Source organism: Typha latifolia, chromosome 12 (genome assembly GCF_019914945.1).
Source record: "Typha latifolia isolate L0001 chromosome 12, TyphaL0001v2, whole genome shotgun sequence".
Classification (NCBI taxonomy): Eukaryota; Viridiplantae; Streptophyta; class Magnoliopsida; order Poales; family Typhaceae; genus Typha; species Typha latifolia.
In genome coordinates, this window is record NC_133097.1 from 6,128,673 (window position 1) to 6,147,790 (window position 19,118).

General features: G+C 42.1%; 4 protein-coding genes across 4 annotated transcripts; 2 read left to right on the forward strand and 2 right to left on the reverse strand.

Annotated features, from left to right (window-relative positions):
* Positions 1–4,388: 4,388 nt before the first annotated feature.
* On the forward strand, positions 4,389–5,146 carry LOC140799130 (translocator protein homolog). The gene has a single exon (XM_073153283.1). The coding sequence runs from the start codon at positions 4,409–4,411 to the stop codon at positions 4,982–4,984; it is 576 nt and encodes a 191-aa protein (XP_073009384.1). The 5' UTR covers positions 4,389–4,408; the 3' UTR covers positions 4,985–5,146.
* Positions 5,147–5,477: 331 nt separating this feature from the next.
* Positions 5,478–7,798, reverse strand: LOC140798585 (leucine-rich repeat extensin-like protein 7). The gene has a single exon (XM_073152475.1). It carries the CDS (start codon positions 7,745–7,747, stop codon positions 5,642–5,644), a length of 2,106 nt encoding a protein of 701 aa, XP_073008576.1. The 5' UTR covers positions 7,748–7,798; the 3' UTR covers positions 5,478–5,641.
* Positions 7,799–8,962: 1,164 nt separating this feature from the next.
* LOC140798586 (REF/SRPP-like protein OsI_017815) lies at positions 8,963–10,550 on the forward strand. The gene is made up of 3 exons (XM_073152476.1): positions 8,963–9,325; positions 9,438–9,656; positions 9,850–10,550. The coding sequence occupies exons 1-3, from the start codon at positions 9,290–9,292 to the stop codon at positions 10,303–10,305; spliced, it is 711 nt and encodes a 236-aa protein (XP_073008577.1). The 5' UTR covers positions 8,963–9,289; the 3' UTR covers positions 10,306–10,550.
* A 3,387-nt stretch (positions 10,551–13,937) lies between these two features.
* On the reverse strand, positions 13,938–18,549 carry LOC140798741 (translocase of chloroplast 101, chloroplastic-like). The gene is made up of 2 exons (XM_073152765.1): positions 17,395–18,549; positions 13,938–17,277 (listed from the first exon to the last, which is right to left on the reverse strand). Exons 1-2 carry the CDS (start codon positions 18,331–18,333, stop codon positions 14,203–14,205), a joined length of 4,014 nt encoding a protein of 1,337 aa, XP_073008866.1. The 5' UTR covers positions 18,334–18,549; the 3' UTR covers positions 13,938–14,202.
* Between the last annotated feature and the right edge of the window lie 569 nt (positions 18,550–19,118).

Below are 19,118 nucleotides of genomic sequence, written 5' to 3' on the forward strand. Positions count from 1 at the left end.
GATACAATAAAGTATAAATATTAAATAATTGTACAACTCAATATCTAGTTAAACTATCTTCTATATCATCTCATGTCTATAGCTCACCTCATCCTCCCTCTAAAATATCTCCTCAGGATATCTCAAGTCACTATCCCGTACCATATATCTGAGGGGGTTAGAAAAGAAATAAGAGAGTCATGAGCAAAAGACTCAGTGAATAGACCTTACCTCGAATCAGTGATGCCAAACAGAGAGTAAATCATGTACTGAATAATATGAATCAGAAAGAGCATCATGTCATGAATGAGTATATGAATGTTACTCAATAATACATAAATAAAAAATAGATAACATATCATGTTATAACTGATAAAATATATATATAATCATCGACAATGTATAAATTAAATCTCTATGTCATACTATCATCACAACTCTCTCTCAAATATGACACATGATGCATGCCAACCATGACCATGCTATGATATCAAATGCAACCATATATGATGTATATTGATCACTCGATAATCAGGTAACCAAATGACAATGAAATCATATGCATTTCTCAATATTACGATCATCACCAACATCTCGGTATAATATCATCATACTAGACTACTATGCACAGTCAACACTCGGTATTCGGTCTCAACATCATGTCCGAAGGCTTAGAATATACTTCGCCACCTGCAAGAGTATCTCAAATATAACAATACCCCGCCACCCGCTAGGGTATCAATATCCATCCAGACCGGGCACCCTTTCTAGCTGATAAAAACCTCGTGAGGATAACTCGCCACATATGCTCTGGCGAACGGCATGTGTCCGAATGTCTGCTACGCACATAGACTAACGATCTCGGACGTAAGGCCAACAGGATCGCGACTATGTCGAGCGATCAATTATCCACCAAGCACGTCCTAACCCTCGCGCTCACTCGGGTATCCTCACGCTTTCTATCAATTATTCTATTAATGATATTTCATACTTTCCTTCTAAATGACAGATCATATGCATATATCTAGTACGATAACAAGTCACTATATAACAGGAATTTAGGTAGAATAAGAATCAAGAGAAAATTGATACAATATAGTCTCTACTACGTAGTCAATACATGCATACTCATGTTAATCTATTACATGCATACTCATGCTACAGATCAACTCGCTATACAATCATAATAGTAGAATCATCTCTAATCATCTATATATATATATATATATATATATATATTCCAATGTACTCATATCCCAAATCAGCATAATCAAATGCATGATAAAATATGCTCGATTGTAATCATCTCTAGATAAAATTATATAATCATGCTGGAGGCCAAAACATGTATGTACATAATATATAATATAACCTAATTTGAGAAAGGCGTCTAGGGGATAAGACTACTCACACTGATCAGAAGATACAAACCACGTATCCCTTACATCCACCCATCAACCGAGTGACACTCATCACTAGCAAGGTCCACGGGGTCTCAAATAAGGGGTTCGGGATCTAAAAATGTTTAAGTAACATAAAGTTAGTTGTTTATCCCATTATAATCCGTTCGAGTAAAATATGATGATTTATTAGATTTTAGAATTTCTACTTATTTTTATAACTGGCTAGATTTTTAATTATAAATAAAAATATAAATATAGATAAAAACATAATTATAATTAAATTATATCTTGATTAATTAGGGACTATGTAGTCATTACTTTATAAAATAATAAATAAATACATAAGCCGATTATTTTACTTGTTACAAAATAATAATATATAATAAATTATTAGAATTATTTAAAATGTATCTCATAAAAATATTAGTATATAAATTTGATAATTATAATTTACAAATCTATATATTAATCTAATAGAGATATAAATAAATAAATAAATATGAGTATTACTTATATTTATACCTAATTAATCATTGATTATACAAATTATAATTAATACTAATCATATTGAAGAATATATATTATTATTAAAATAATTAATGTCTAAATAATCTATTTGCATTAATTAAGAAGGAAAAATCTAAATAAATAACATCAATAAAATAAATAAATAATTTATTTATTTATTTATTAATTAAAACACTGCCATCAGTGTTGGGCTCGGCCTAGCACTGCTTGCTACAGTGCTGGGTCGAGCCCAGCACTATGCAGAAAAAGAAGGAGCAGAAGCCGAGGAAGGAGAAGAAGAAGAAGAAGAAGAAGTGAGGAGGGGAGGGAGGTGCGGACCTTGGTCGGCGGGGAGGGCACCTCACCGGCGGCTCAGCTCCGACGAGCCCGAGCCCAAAGCAAGAAAAAGAGAAAGAGAGATAAAGATAGAGAGAGAGAAGAAGGAAGAGGAAGAAGAAGGAGGCTCACCTACGGCAGCACGACGACAGCGACGACGGGTCGGCAGCGAGAAAGAGAGAGAGAGAGGAGAATAAAACGATAGAGAGAGAGGCAGTGGGGGTTGGCGGTGGTTGCGGCGGTGCTGGGGCCCGTCGCAGCCGGTTGGCTGCGGTGACGCTAGGGGGAGCGTGACATCCCCAAGCCACACACCAGTGCATGGGCACGAGGCCGGCCACACTCTGGCCAGCCACGTCGTGCCCATAACACAGTTTTTTTTATAGGATAGGTTATTACAGTTAATCTTCATGATCTATCTTTATTGGCTAAGTGGTGGTGGAGACTTTTAAATTTGAAATATTAGCTGTGGGCCTCGATAATTATGCAGAGATATTACGAGAAAGTTAAGGTCAATTCATTGAAACTAGTTAATTCTAGTTGGCTCTCTCCTTTTTTTAGGACTATTCTCTTGTAGTCAGATGTCCTCAATTGTTTAATATAGTCTAGAACGAACAGGCAACTGTGTATGAGGTTTGGACTGAAAGAGGTGAATAGAGGCTCAAGTATAGAAGAATGTTAACTAAAAATCTACTATTGGAAGGACAATAAATGTCAATTATGTGAACACCCATTGTACCCTGAGAGATACGAGTAATGATCGAGTCAGATAGAGATGGGAAAGTAATGGTATTTTCACTGTTAGATCTCTATATAGATTTCTTAATCATGGGAGTGTTATCTCTAAAAGCTTGCCAATAATTTGGAAGCTGAAGATATCTCTGAAAGTTAGAGCATTTCTGTGGTGTTGACTAGGGATAAATTGCTTAAGAAAAGTTGACTGACAGTTCTTCCTATGTTTTTTATAAAAAAGATGAGTCAGTGGATCATCTTTTTTTGAGATATATATAAATTTGGTGGTAAGTTGCTACGGCAGATGATGAAGTACTGGGAATTCCAAGCAAGGTGAAATATGTGATAGATTGGTTTCAAATGATCAATTTAAAGCTGGGGAGAGAGAAAATGGTGGTATATATGGTTAAGTATAATGATTTAGGCTCTGTGATTAGAAAGAAACAATAAAAAATGTAGTAACTATGCCACAACCTATGAAGCTTTTCAACATAAGGTGACCTCCTTGTTTCTCTACTAGGCAAAGATTCAAGGAGAGGAGGCGGTGAAACGAGCTCGTCGACTGATGAATATTTACTTGCTAAACTAGGTGGTAGAGTCGGAGGAAGACTGATACTAATGCTGATGCTATGGAGTTTATTTTTGCTATTTTCTTCATAGACCTTGAAAAGGTGTGTAATTGATATGAATTGCTCTCTGTTGCTTGTGTAACTGGTATTAGTTTGGTTTGGTAGCAGGTCGAAGCTTATATGGTATTAGCGTGAACTTAGTATGGATGTTTTGGTAGGAAGAATGGTTATTTTAGTTATTCCAACTCTGTTGTTTGTAAGGCCTTTGGGGTCAATTGTTATTACAGGTTGTATTCACTCATTCTGTGGGATTAGATGTCCGATTGTGTATTTGCGTCACTAATTAAGTCTCAATGCAAACAAAAACTACAGCCTGTTTGTCAAAAATAATATGCACATAATTGGCCACACTCATGTAAAAATGTTTATTAAACTAGTGAAATTTTGAATAAGGAAAGAATTTAAATTACAATACTTTTAAATAGAAGAATATACTTTTAGTTGTACTTATGTATGCGAATTCTAAGCCATCAACTTAATCAAGCTTAGATCATTATCAATCAATTAATCAGTTAATATAAAGGTATGGGGCTAAGTTTGGATCAAATGAATGTGAATCTGTAGGAGATTAGCATGATAATTATAATAATAAATTTTAGATCTAATTAATTAGCACCTTCTAGTCACATAACACCACCACAATCTCATCCTCTCTTCCTCTTACTTTAGACCAAATCCACACATGCTTACCAGGCAAACACCCTGACACGTGCCACCTCCCCCTACATTCCCCCTCCCACGTGTCACATCTAGAGTGCAACAAGCTACTATATTAACCTAAACCTCTCTCTCTCTCTCTAAGCAAAGTAAAAGAAAATTATCACAATGGCATCTGAAGGTCTGAAACACCGGGCCAAAGAAGAACCCACCGCCACCTCCGCCGCCGCCGGCAGCACCACCGGCACCACTGCTACTAAAAACAGGAAGGCCCAGAAGCTGGCGATGGCCAAGCGGGGCCTCCGTTCGCTCGCCGTCGCCGTCGCCATCCCCGTCGGCCTCGCCGCCATTGTAGCCTACGCGACCAGCGTGTCCGCGGCGTACAGCGGCGCGGCGAGACCGTTCTGGCGCCCGCCGGTGTGGGTCTTCCACTTGGCCTCCCTCTCGACCGCCGCACTAATGGGTCTCGCTGGCTGGCTGGTGTGGGCCGACGGCGGCTTCCACCGTCGGCCGACCATCCTGGGCCTCTTCATGGCCCAACTCTTATTGAGCCTATCTTGGGGCCCATTAGTGTTCGGGCTCGGGGCAACGAGGTTGGGCCTAGCGGATTCCGTCGGCCTCTTCGCGGCGCTCTTCGCCTGCTCCCAATGCTTCCATGGCCTCAACCCAATTGCTGCCGATCTGGTCAAACCTTGCCTGGCTTGGGCTTCGTTTCTCGCCGTGTTCAATTATAAGCTTCTGTGAATTGTGATAACCTATATATAGCTTTGGCTTCTTCTTTTTTCTTTCTTTCTTTCTCTCTTTCTTTTTGGGTATGTAATTTTCCTCCTTATGGATCGTTTTATACGTACTACTAGTTGTTTTTTTTCTCTCTTTAATATAAAAAGTTGTGATGTTAATGTGTTACTATTTGTTTGGAAAGTATGTATGAAATCAAAGACATGAGAACATTGTAAAAGGGAGGAAAAAAATAAAACGAATTAGATAGATTCTGAGACGGTCGTCTAATAATTTCTTAATTATTTATTGCCGCTTAGTTGAGGAAGTGGAATAACCTGTATGGCATATAATAAAGATTTCTACAACATATACCAGATTTATTCGACAATATAGTAATGTGGTACTACTAAAATCTATAGCATATTTAGAAATTATATAACGGTTAAATACATCAAATTAATATCTAGAAATGGCGCTTTAAAGATAAATCCCTCCACTAAAAATTAAAAAAAAAAAATGAAAACATAATGATATGGTACTTGTTTATATGTGGTTAAGCATTATATTACATGTTGCAGCCTCCTGTGAGACAAGAAAGTCCAAATTTCTACTCGGCTAGCAGAAGCAGATGGGCCATGCATGGTGGGCATAAACCTGGTTGCAAGTTTTAGCTCAACTCAGTTAGTAGCCTTGGAAGATGGGCGGCGGCGGCGAGGCGTAACTCGACCCAAATATCGGCGGGAGGATCAGACTATCCGGAGGAGGAGGAGGAGACGAGACTGGGGCCGGTGGTGGTGGAGAGGCAACGGGAGGCGGTGGTGAGTGCACGGGTGGAGGTGGAGAGTGATGGACTACTGGTGGTGGCGGTGAGGACACGGGAGGAGGCGGAGAGTAGACTACTGGTGGTGGAGGTGAGGACACGGGAGGAGGCGGAGAGTAGACTACTGGTGGTGGGGGTGAGGACACGGGAGCAGGCGGAGAGTAGACTACTGGTGGTGGGGGTGAGTGCACTGGAGGTGGTGGTGGCGGTGACTGCACTGGAGGTGGTGGCGAGGAAACCGGAGGAGGCGGTGAGTGCACTGGAGGAGGTGGTGAGTATACTATTGGGGGTGGGGGTGGCGGTGGCGGTGACTGCACTGGTGGCGGCGGTGAATACACAGGAGGAGGTGGTGGCGGTGATTGAATTGGAGGTGGCGGTGAGTACACCGGAGGAGGTGGTGAGTACACGGGAGGAGGTGGAGAGTGGACTACTGGTGGCGGTGATGATTGCGCTGGAGGTGGCGGTGAGTAAACCGGAGGAGGTGGGGAGTGGACTACTGGTGGCGGCGGTGATTGCTCCGGAGGTGGTGGTGGTGGTGAGTAAACCGGAGGAGGTGGGGAGTGGACTACCGGTGGTGGCGGTGAGTACACTGTAGGTGGTGGTGAATAAACTGGAGGAGGTGGAAAGGAATAAATTGGCGGGGGTGGTGAGTGCACAGGTGTAACTGGTTCTACCATGTCGCGTGGCGGCGGCGGCGGTGAATAGACCGGCATCGTAGGTGGCGCCGATCGTTTCGGTGTGGGCGGCGAGTACGATGGCTTCGGCGCCGGAGTCGAAGGATAACCGCATTTCGACCGGCTACAATCCACCGGTCGGCTCACGATCGACGTGCACTCCTTCGCCGCCTTCTGCTCCGGCCTCAAACTCCCAAAACAATTGCTCCTATCGTCGAACACGACGCCGGGCCTCGACGACGACGGCATGCACTCAACGGCCTCGCCCTTGAAGTAGTTATAAGAGAACGTGAAGTTTTCCAACTTCGGCAGTGCACATACACTCCTTGGCACGACGCCGGTGAGCAAATTGTTCGAAAGATCCAATTCCTTAACCTTCGCCAACCCGGCAAGACTCTGCGGGATAACGCCGGTGAGGCCGTTGCCGCTCACGTCGAAGACAGAGATGCTCGCGAGCTGCCCCACCTCGAGCGGGAGGCAGCCAGTGAAGCCGTTGTTCAAAAGAACGAGTTCGTTGAGTGTAGAAGCCATGCGTCCGATGGTCATCGGGAGGCAGCCGCCGAGCTTGTTGTTCGCGAGGACGACGACGGAGGCGTTGGAGTTGCCGAAGTTTGCCGGGATGTACGACGTGAAGCGGTTGTTGTTGAGGAAGATGGCGTCAAGCTCTTTGTCGAACAGCTCCGGCGGCACCGGTCCCTCGAAGTCGTTGAACCGAAGGTCGAGGTACTTCAACGCCTTCAGCCCAATGACCACCTCCGGGAACGGCCCTACAAAGCGGTTGTTGCTGACGTCGAGCTCGTAGAGGAGCTCCAGCCGCGAGAAGCTCTTCGGGATGATGCCGCAGAAGCGGTTGGAGTTGATATGGAAGAGCGCGATGTCAGTGAGGAGGCCGAGCTCCATGGGGAGGTACCCGGCGACGTCAGCCCCGTTGAGGTCGACGCCGGCGACGACGGTGACGGAGGGATCATCGAGGGCCTGGGAGCAGAACACGCCCCAGTAGGAGCACACGTCGGGGCCGACCCAGTTTCCGGTGATGTTGTGGGGGTCAGAGTAGATCGCGGCGCGCCACGCCTGGAGGGCGATGTAGGCGCGACGGAGGCGGGGGTTGGCGAATCTGATGTCAATCTTGATGTCGAACCGAAAGTCGGAGGAGAGGTCGCCGTCGGTCTGGCGGAGGCTGAGGAGCTGGCGGCGAGCGATCGAGGCCACCTCAGCATCCGACAAAGCCGAGACCGCCACGAAAGAAGAGAAGAAGAAGATGAGAAGGAAGAGAGAGCGGCCGAAGGCCTCCATGACTGGGGGGTGGATGAGACCGCCTTGGAGGGACCCAAGGCAGGTATTAAGGGGAGGAAGGCGAAGATTGGAGGGGAGAGGAGAGGAGAGGGATTGTTATAGAGGAGTTTGAGGGAGGGAAATGGGCGGGTACGCTCGTTTGGCGGGAGAAGTTCGTTGGTTTTGGTTGGCTAGATTTGGCGGGTAAAGGGGGATTTTTTTGACCGTTGGGAGCGGAAAGGAGAGTACGGCCGCGAGAAACGGAGTTGTGGTCTCTCCCACCGCGTCTACCTAATCTTGCCTTACTTAAAATGTTAAAGAGGAGGAACACCAGACGCATGCTTATTTATTGCCAATTAGGTAGCTCATGAGAATTCTTCTCTTTTACATTCCGATCCAATATTATTTATGCTACGCTTCCTCCTTCTTGCAAATTAGCAACTTTTGGTTATCATTAATATGGACCCCCAAAAATATTTTACTCAGTTATAACTAACACAATGAAGCTGATGAAATTTCTATTCGATTTTATCTCAATTCGGTCTAAATTCCTAAATAATTTTTTTTTTTAATTCTCTACATTCTCTCGTGGAAAACATTAGAATATTTTTTTTTTACGACCATAGTCCCTAATTTAGTGATAAAAGTTCAAAATTTTTAAATTTTTATAAAACCCATAATTATACTTTCTATACGAGAAGATTAAGCATACCACAAATAAATTTAGTTTTAATCACAGAAGAGATAAAGTGGTAGGGTGATCTAAATTTAAATCTAATCACAGGGGGTAAAATATAAGTTTTGCTACAAAATATACTAATTATAATACAAATTGGGTAAACTTTCCCTAATGCATATCTTTAATTATATATATCTCTATGTTATCCTAGATTTATTCATGTCAACATCCTAATAGGTTATCCCTTGTATGATGCAACATATCGTCAATTTGGTTCTCGTTCCCTTTCACATTGGAAGCTTCTTTCATGCTGCCCATGGCTGCAGAAAATTTCCTATATGTTCAACCAATCAAATACCAGCAAGTACTCTTAATTGAATAATTACTGCATTCGAAGATGCAGATGATCCAATACCTTTCAATTTTGCCCACCGTTTCCCAATGCGGATTTCGCACAAATCCTACGCACTGCAGCCCTCATCAGCCGACACGTGTCACCTTCTAGAAATATTATTTCCTTTCCCACGTACAAATTAGGTTCCACGCCATTCTAAAATAACACTCATTCGCATATCCGTCCGTCAAAATAAAATCAAACGGTCGTCACGTGCCCAAATTATGCGGTAGAATCGCATGCGAACGTTTCGCCCCCGTCGACGTATTACGAGCCTTCGTCGTTAAGTCGCCAACGGTACACGATCCACCGTCCAACGACAGCCGTTCGATTACGTGTCGCATCTACGGCCGAGAAGAAGCCTCGCTTATAAAGGTCCTGCCCTCTTCTTCCCCTTTCCATTCCAAACCCCAAAGCTACTTCTCGAAGTCATTTACTCGTTCTCGCGATCGATCAATTGGGTCTAGTTTTCACGCAATCGAATCAAAGAATGGCTGAATCGAACAACGTCGCGTCCGATCCAATGGTAAGCAATTCTGCCCTGTTTCTCGATCGATTCAATTGGGTCGAAGTTTTATGTTAGGGTTAGGGTTTTGTTGGCTGCTAACCATTGTTTGTGTGTGCGTATGGTGGCGAAGGGGGAGGAGGAGAGACTGAGGTACCTGGAGTTCGTGCAGGCGGCGGCGGTGCAGGCGGTGGTTTGCGCCGCGGCGCTGTACGCGTACGCGAAGGAGAGCGCCGGACCGCTCAAGCCGGGGGTGGAGACCGTCGAGGGCACCGTCAAGACCGTCGTCGGTCCCGTCTACGAGCGCTTCCAAGGCGTCCCCCTCGACCTCCTCAAGTTCGTCGATCGCAAGGTACTTCTTTCTTTGGCAATCACTCGATCTAGCGATGTGGCGCACGTTAGCAGGCCATCCGGGTTTTCCGTGCGGCTCACGTTAGCGGTGACCGCGTCGTATAACTCCAGCGCACCTTTATGTTATATTTGTTTATTTTATTTAATGGCGTAAGAATAGAGAAGCTGACGCACGTGTTTGTTACACGTGACAGGTCGGCGAGTCGGTCCAGGAGATCGACCGCCACGTGCCGTCCCTCGTGAAGGACGCCCCCAACCTCGCCCGGTCCGTGGCCGGCGAGGTCCACCGGACCGGCCTGGTCGGCGCCGCGTCCGGCCTGGCCCGGTCCGCCATCTCCCGGTACGAGCCGGTCGCCAAGGGCCTCTACACCAAGTACGAGCCGGTCGCGGAGCGGGCCGCGGTGTCCACGTGGCGGTCTCTCAACCAGCTCCCCCTGTTCCCCCAGGTGGCCCAGGTGGTGGTCCCCACCGCCGCCCACCTCTCGGAGCGTTACAATCGCGCGGTCTGCTTCTCCGCGGAGAAGGGGTACGCCGTGGCCAGCTACCTCCCCCTCGTCCCCATGGAGAGGATCGCCGAGGTGTTCGCCGAGGAAACCGACGAGGATATTGTTCCGTCGGCGATGGAGATGGAGCCCATCTCGGCGCAATGAGAGAGACATCTTTCACTGGTTAAAACCTCTCTCTCACTCTCATCTCGAAGAATAATTAAATATCCTATGTCGTGTTGCTTATGAATGCTTGTTGTTACGTACGTTAAAATCTTTTGGATAATGTATGTGGAAACATATATGGGAATGGGCATATTAATGCTGGATTTAATAAGTGTGTGTGTGTGAATTGCATTTTATGTATATAAAACATATATTCTCCCTTAATATAGCTTCCTTATTTCGTATGATTGTTATTAATTTTCTAACCTTCTGTTGTTGGGGTAGCAGTGGTATGGTTTTGCTATAATAAATTATTCTGATATTTACTGAATTTTTATTAAAATATTTTACGTGCATAATTTAGATTTACTGTGACATATCTCTTGTGAGATTGATTCGGTTATTTAATTTATATATCAAAAAAATAAAAAGACATTCTATTTGTTTAGTCCATGATTAGCCTTCTGAGTTTACTACCTATTAGTTCCAATATTTTTATCCCATAAGGTTGAATAATGGTCTGATTTCTTTTATAAATTATCTCATCTACAGTTGACAACTTGGACTCCATGAATTCCTCCAAAAGAAAGAAACCCAAGTCATAAACTTATTATTTATTAGGAAAAATAAAAAAACTTATTTAAAAGAACTTATTCAGATATTCTGGAATTCAGATGGCTAATCTCTACTGAGGAGTTCAACAAGCATCATTCACAACTTAGTTATAAGTAATTTCCACTCTGATACAACTCTCATAGACTACCAGGAGTCCAAAGTTGTACATCAATACTTCTCCCATTTTATTTATTAGTGAACAAAAGGAATGAAAGCACACAAGGAAATAACTCACTCTCATCACAAAAGGCTACTGCAGAAACTAATCCCGATGAGCAAGCTTAAATTTTGGATCGATTTATTTGGCCATGCAGGAAGAACAGAAAGAGATATAGTGACAATCTTTCTGGTTTGAAATCTTATTATTAATGTTTGAGAAATTTATATATAATTCTCTGTCTTTTAATAAAATTATATTTTACATTTTATATCTTATATTTTTATTATTTATAAATCGAGTTCTATATTTTTAGCGAATACGAAAGAAAACATCATAAACTTAACTAAAATTTTAAGTTAAGTTAGTTATATTAAAAAAAATTATAAAAATATTTTCAACCAAGTTATACTAAGAGCATTTTAATTATTTTAGTCATCTTAAAAATAAAATATTTCTAATCTAAGGTGTTTTCTATATATATGTACTGAATCAAATAATCTGATATATAAATAGTAAAAATATAAGGTGTAAATCACAATTACCTTATAAAGTTTTATAAGGTGTAATATACAAATTTCTCTTTATATTTTATCTTATTAATATCCTTGTATTATGGGTTTAATCTTAAAAAAACCACGCTGAGTTAATTTTAACATAACAGCTGTAACGAAAAGAAAATTATTATATTAATTTAAAATCTTAAAAAAATTAATTACCTAGATTACCCCTCATAAAAAATAACCAGAGTTCCCCCTTTTTTTAATCCTTTTTTTTACTACAGCAAGGAAATTTTGATTATGCTACGCCTACAGTTAAATTAATTAACGTATATGAATTTTTATAAAAAAAAACTAGCGTTAGGATATTTTTTTTATAATTAAATCTAAAATGCAGGATTTAAATGATAAATTTTCATAAAATAGGATATAAACGATAATAAAATCAAAATGATATATTCCGGTGCAAAAGACTGGGAATTTGATTTCCACAGCAAAGAGCTTGAAATCAGAAAAATAAATTAATTACCTACAATTCCAAAATCATATATGATTACATGTTTTCGATATGAAGACTACATTTACTGCAGCTGAGAATTAATAATTTATGTCAAAGTTCCATATTTCAAGGTTCATCCTTTCCCATTTCAAGTTTGATGAGTTTTGGACATAAATATTCTCTAAGCAACTCCCCTTTTGTAGATTAATACATCATGCCAGATGGTATTACGAATTAATGCTAGTTTTCGTTTCACTCGTAGAGGATATGTTATGTTGGTAATGCAAACATTCTGGCTGCATGGTTCTCCTGGCATTTAGATCTAGATAGGTAAAAAGAATTTGGCCAGTAAATCATGCACAGGAGCATATAGAGGAGATTAAAGCAGATCCAAACAAGATCACCAAATCTGAATACCAAATCTGAATTGTGGCATTTGGCATCGCTGTTGTTATTGTTATTGTTCTTGTTCTTGTTGTCGTAATCCCAACGGTTAGTTCACTTGTAGAATAAGAAAAGAAAGTTATTCTCGTATTCATCTTTTTATACCAGAATAGTAGGCAAACAATCACTTATCCGAATACTAATTTACTAATATATGCTTCTCTCTCCTCTCCTCTTTCATCTAATAATTTTATATTTCTTAATTACTATATTTATCCTTAAACATATATCACTTCAATCAATTTTAATTTTAATCTCTTTTTCCTCTTTCCTTTTGCTCTTCTCTCTACACTCTTATTTGTCAAAATATCTCTACATTTTATGTCACATCAAGTATAATAATTATACCACTATACTAGTTTATAACTAAACACCATAATAAATTATATTGGTATAATTTTTTTTATATATATTCTTATGTAAGTTTCAAAATTGAGCATAGCTAAACTGATATAAAATTTATTCAACAAAGTGAACAGCCCAACTGTTTTTAGAAGCAGTTTAAGGCCCAAAAGAAATAGATGAGCTTTAATAGGTTCTATAGTGTCCATACATATGAGGAGCCTACCTTCTGTTCCTATCAGAGATCAAACAAACTATTAAGTGAATTTGATCAAACCCATGATTCTTCAGTTGGATGAAAGAAGAAACCTGGGATCATTTTGTTCAGAGATGTGAAGCTAACATTGAGGAACTTTTTTTTCAACATAGACAGCATGCCTTGACAATAACATAAGAAGAGCCAGGAACAGAATCAACAAATAAGCAACAAGGGGAATAGTAAAAGAAGTAAAAAGTGTGACCAAGGAGATAGCTCTTGGTAGTCTAGATAAGAGAGATTCTTGGGTAGAACTCAGGAATATAGTTCTCAATGTAGGATAATGTACTTCAATTATGACAACCGAGTGGATTTTATAATTCTTGGTATCCTTCAAGAAGTATCAAAATGATTATTCTACAAAAAGAAATGACAGAATATAATTGTTCCTTGGGTTGTGATTAGCATTTGTTATGTTTGAACCGACCATATGTTGGAATAGTCTGAAACAAGAGACTCAGCTATCTGATGTTGGAGAATAATTTCACTCTTGATAGGACATCATGCATTGCAGGGATGAAAAAAAATGGCAATAATGACAGAGAAATCAGGTCTCAGATTAAATTGATTGAACATAGAACTATCAATATGTAATTTATGTTATTGTAAATCTATATGAGCCCATAAACTAATATTCTTAACAGTTGATCAAAGCTAACAAGTGACTTTTCAAGATTGTTTCTCGCCAAACTAAAGAAATCCAACTACTACAATTGTATGATCACTTATATCAAAGAGAAATTATCACTTTGAAGGTAATACTATTCTGATAAAATAACAATCACAAACCACTGCCATCAGCAGTCAGAAAACATAATAGAATAGAAGGCATTAGTTTTATTTGAAAGAGATAACATAGCAACTACATAGAATCTGAACCAAATCTAATACAAATACTGCCGCTATGGTTCTGACTCACTTTCACAACTCTCTTGATCAGAAAATTATACGAAACTAACTGCAGGAAATACAGAAGTTCAAACTAAAATTCAGAGATTCTACTCCGTCTATATAATCTGAAATACCACTAATGGGTAACGCTCAACCTTTAGGAAACTCAGAATTTTCTGCTCTTCAAGAATAACTAATAAGCAAAAGACTCACCACCAGGAAGCACACTTTTGAACATTGAGATAGCAATTGGAAGGATACCCAATAACGCCAGTTGGATCTGTTCTGAGGTGCTTGTCCTAACAGTTATCTGTCCACTGAGCTTGTTATTCAGCCCAACACGAACCGCCATTTTTGAACTCCTTCCAATGGAGAATTGAGACTGCAGATTTGCTCCCAGAGCAAGATCCCCACGCCAACTCATCAAAGACAACCCTAATGTTGAAAGCGCTTGGCCAATCGGAAAATCCTTGTCCTTCAAGCGCGCCTCCAAGTTGGCTCCATATGCAGTATCTCCTTGAGCTCGAATGGCACCAGTGCTTGCTACCAGTGTCATCCTCTTACCAACATTTACTTGGTCCTCGAGCTTCATTCCAGTTGCCATGATGTCCCCCAAGAAGGTTACAGAGACACCTCCTGTAGTCCTATTCTTCTTCAAGTTCTTGAATTTGGTCTCACCTCGGAGTATGTAAGCAAGCTGCTTCCCAACAGTTTGGATGTCAAAACCAGCAAGTGAGGAACCATTTTCACCATGCTTAGCTGAAACTGACGATTCCAAATGTATGCTGAATTCCTTCTTATCCTTGGTGACTTGAACTGTTACAGCAGCAGGAAATTGACCGGCCACTGCAAGGCTCTCTTCAAGGCTGACACCGTCATAACCACAGTCATGATCCCATCCATGTGTATCAAGAACAGGCCGAGCCAGAAGTTGAGAAGTTGGTTCCAGAAAACGATATCGATAAGTGGGAGCATCGCAGTCAAATGAAGGAGGCAATACCATATCAGGCAAGGGAACTGGTACAGCTGCAGGAGCATTGTCCTGATCATACTCTTCAGCCATATCACCATATCCAAAAGCATCTTGGTTAGTCTTCCCCCTCTTCTTCATCTCCCTTAGTCTTTTAAGTTCTTCTTTCCATTGTTTCTTCTGAAGAAGCTTGACTCGGTAATCATATTCATCAAGATAGGCCCTCTTTTGCTCCTTCGTTAGCTTGGCAATCTGAGATTTCTTCAGGGGCTTAAAAGGTGGAAGTTGATCATATTCATCTTCTTCTTCCTCTTGATCAGCATCAGAAAAGTCATCAAGGTCAATATCAGAATCTCCATTCTCACCACCCTGATCAGTAGAAAGTTTAGGGTGTGCTCTCGACTGTAAAAGAGAAGACAGCAAGAAAGGAAGTGGCGGAGAACGGAAACGGAATCCAAATAGCTTTCCAGGAGCAGGATCTTGAAGCTTTAAAAGAGAATTGGCTTCAGATAGTATCTTTGAAGAGTAGCATAAGAGCAGCATCTGATGTCTCCAACTTAGGCCATTGGGAAGCACCCTTTGACCTTCTCTATTCCTTCTACATGAAGGATGATTCTCAACGAGAGCCACTGGATTCATCAGGCGCATATCGCCAGCAGCTTGTCGAATAGCCTGCTGAACAACATGAGACCTTTGCGCTACAAAAACCTCATAACTGAGAGGAGAACCATTTGGTCCATCTGGAGGAGCAGAAGCAGCATGTGTCAGAGCAACAATTGCATTGAACCATATGGATGAACCCAAAGTACTGGTAATGGTTCTCAACAGAGGCAAATCATTAAGATCGCGAGTCTGGGTATCCATGCGATCCACATACAGAACAATATCGGGAGGACATCTCTTGGTATACTTCTTCACAGTCGATAGGATCCTCCTATTTGATGCTTGGTCCATCACAGAAGCCCTAAGGCCTGGAGTGTCAATAATACGGATCTTAACACCATCTACATTCCCAACAATCTCTCTTACAGAAGCTGTGGCTGGTTCAAAAGCATTGGTTTGTGATTTCTCCTCACCAAAGACAGAATTTATCGTAGCGCTCTTGCCAACTCCAGTCTTCCCCAGCACCAATATGTTACAGGCGAAGTTCAAATCCTCTTTCCCCTCCGATTCAAGCTGCACAGCCTTCTTCCTAGCATTCTCAAGACTGAAAGCTCGATTCATTTGCCTTCCCCGTCGGATGCCTTCAGCAAGACTCAAACGGTAAAGTACTTGTGCTGCCACAGTGTCTTCAGGAGAATGCCCCAACCTGTAGACAAGGCGCAGGAACTTCACTCTTATCTGTTCAACCTTCTCATGCAACTTCTTTTCTTCATCAGTCATGTCATTTGCAGAGTCAGACACTACTGCCAATTCAGAAGGAGCAAAGAGGTTTGGCTGCACAGACCGGTGAGGAGCGGGCCTTAGAGATGGGCCCGAAGAACCAAGACCAGCTGGACGGTTGACGGAGAAAATCCTAGAACCATCTTGAGAAGTAAGAGTAATACCCCCATCAGATGAAGAGCCGGTTGCTGCTTTTAGTAGTGCAGCCAATGCAGCTGAGTCAAACACTTCCTTCTCATCACCATCCTCATTGTCATCCAACTCTTCATCTGAATCCATCACAATTTGCCCATCTATCTGTGAGTAATCCCTTGAGCTATCCAAACCTGAGCGAGTGCTTGCACTGGAAGAGCCTTCCTCCAATTCTTTCATGATCTGTTTTGCAGCTTCAGAGCTCTCCAAAATTGCGACTCTTGCTGGTCTGTCGGAAATTAAATCTTCATCATCTTCATCTGCATCAGTATCACTGGTGTCTTCATCATCATAACCCTCGAGAGAGACATCAACACCATGTTGTTCTTCCTGTTCGACAAAGGAAGTGCCTGATGAGCTTTCTGCAGTTTTTTCTTGGCCACCTCCACCTCCCGACACAGCTGAGTCTTCCACAGGCTCACTTTTTGTCTCAACCTTCATGGACTCCTCACCCGGGGGAGGTAAAGATACCTCCTCTCGGGCTGAGTCCACCTCACCATCACCTGCATCATTGTTCGATTCTTTTCTTTCTACCTCACCCTCAAGTTCCTCTTTTTGGACAATACTTCCATCAGCATCCTCTCCCAAATTCAGAGAACCAAGATTGTCTGGAGAACCCTCAGCCATTTCCCTACCCACAAATTCAGAACTTTCCTCCAAAGCCTCATCTTTTTCAGATTTCCCAGCATCAGCAGTAGGCTCAAAACCATTTACACTACCAATCTTTTAAATGGAATTTGCATCAGTATTAGATCCCCAAATAGCATAGACCTCACTATTACTAACATTTGATTCAGAAGACACATTTATTTCTACAGTTTCAAAAGAAAGAGTACTTACAGCTACGACGTTTGACTCCGAAACAGTCTTCACCTCTTCAGCGACATCAGCTCCAGCATCCACAGGCTTAAAAATCTCCGGCTCTTCATCTTTTTCGTCTGAATTGGCGTCACCAGTGGCACCATCTTCCTCTTTCTCAGCAGCACCAGCGGCAACAGCTGGTTCAGCCTCGACAAAATTGGAGCCCACTACCTTCTCACTAGCAGGGGTTGCTTTTCCTTCCAATCCACTAACCAACTTCGCATCTTTCTCATCTCCAGCGTCAAGGATGTCGTCTTCTTTCTCGACCACATCCGCGGCTCCGACCTCGGAATCCAAGGAATCGATATGTTCAGCCGCATCAACAAAAACCTCATCCTTTACTGGCTTCTCCTCAGCGCCACCTCCAGGAACTGAATCCCCCACGGCACCATTCTCCTGAATCCCCAAGTCCCCATCTTTAGAGCTCCCTTCTCGAATTGGTTCTTCGACCAAAACCCCGTTAGATTTCCCATTACCAGCTCCAACCTCGGGACTCGAAGAATCGACAACATCATCGCCAACTGGCTTCTCCTCGACATCGTATTCCTTAACCGAATTCTCAACAGCTCCGTTCTCCTCCACACCCAAAATTCCATCTCTAGAGCTCTCCTCAGGGATCGGGTTCTCACCCAAAACCCCTTTCGAGGTCTCAACTCCCTCTCCACCATCCGCCTTCTCCATATCTCCATCAACAACAACTTCGCCCTTAACAGGGCTCTCCTCACTATCTTCCCCCGGAACCGAATTCTCTATCGCTCCATTCTCCTCAGCCCCCAAAACCCCTTCTTTCGAGCTCTTTTCCACAATTGGTTCTTGACCCAAATCCCCTTTCGAGCTCCCAGGGCCATCTCCGCCCTCGGCAGCCACGACCTCCAGCACCTCCTTCTCCTCGCTGCCGGTGGCTTGGTCGGTCGGCATGGAGAGTCAAAAGAAGCGTTCTTCGCGGGAGTTTGGAACGGGGAATAGGAATAGGAACTCCTCGTCCCTTGCCGGCCTCGAGAAGAGAAACGAGGCTGATGCGGATAAGGAGAGGAGGAGAGGAGAGAAGAGAAGAGAAGAGAAGAGAGTTTGGGTTATCTTATTCCGATTGAGTTAGGCTACTACTAATATAGTCCTATCCGGAAGACTGGAGATAAGGAGGGGGAATGGAATGAGGGGGATTAGAGAGAGAGGGGAGGGGTAAAATGGAGATTAAAGGAGAACCACACGATTGGCCTCGTGGAAGGTATGGGTGAGGTAAGATAAGGGTGGGTTAAGATGATATCTTATTTTGTTCTTTCCTATTTTGTAAAAGCTACTGAAAAATATCTAGCTAGGGTTAGGGTTTTCTCAAGTTGTGCACCAATAATATCCAATCCAACATGGATTGCCATACCTAATTCATATAATTGTTTTCCTTTTACTTGTTTTCTTTGAGTTGATGGTAATGACCAACAATTTTTTATCTTCTTTTTTATTATTAACCAAGATTATTCTTCAACAAATAAAAAAATCTAATACAAATTTAATTTGATTCTAATTCTACTATTTGCATGTGTTACGAACCGGCTTGATCTGATTCGTAGCGATTCTGGATAGATTTGAGGACATAATTTTCGAAGAAAATTTCGAAGGATCTAGCCATTAGATCTTAACTAAAAATTAGATATGTTGTTGCTCTTGAAGAGAGCTTTTCAACGAATCCAAGATATCATGATTTAGAT

Bases quoted from the DNA above. Each gene is read 5' to 3' on its own strand.
- LOC140798585 (XM_073152475.1), bottom strand. From the start codon at position 7,747: ATGGAGGCCTTCGGCCGCTCTCTCTTCCTTCTCATCTTCTTCTTCTCT.
- LOC140798586 (XM_073152476.1), top strand. From the start codon at position 9,290: ATGGCTGAATCGAACAACGTCGCGTCCGATCCAATG. The intron at 9,326-9,437 runs GTAAGCAATTCT...ATGGTGGCGAAG, and splicing joins ACGTCGCGTCCGATCCAATG to GGGGAGGAGGAGAGACTGAG. The intron at 9,657-9,849 runs GTACTTCTTTCT...TACACGTGACAG, and splicing joins TCAAGTTCGTCGATCGCAAG to GTCGGCGAGTCGGTCCAGGA.
- LOC140799130 (XM_073153283.1), top strand. From the start codon at position 4,409: ATGGCATCTGAAGGTCTGAAACACCGGGCCAAAGAAGAACCCACCGCC.
- LOC140798741 (XM_073152765.1), bottom strand. From the start codon at position 18,333: ATGCCGACCGACCAAGCCACCGGCAGCGAGGAGAAGGAGGTGCTGGAG. The intron at 17,278-17,394 runs GTAAGTACTCTT...TCCATTTAAAAG, and splicing joins CGGAGTCAAACGTCGTAGCT to ATTGGTAGTGTAAATGGTTT.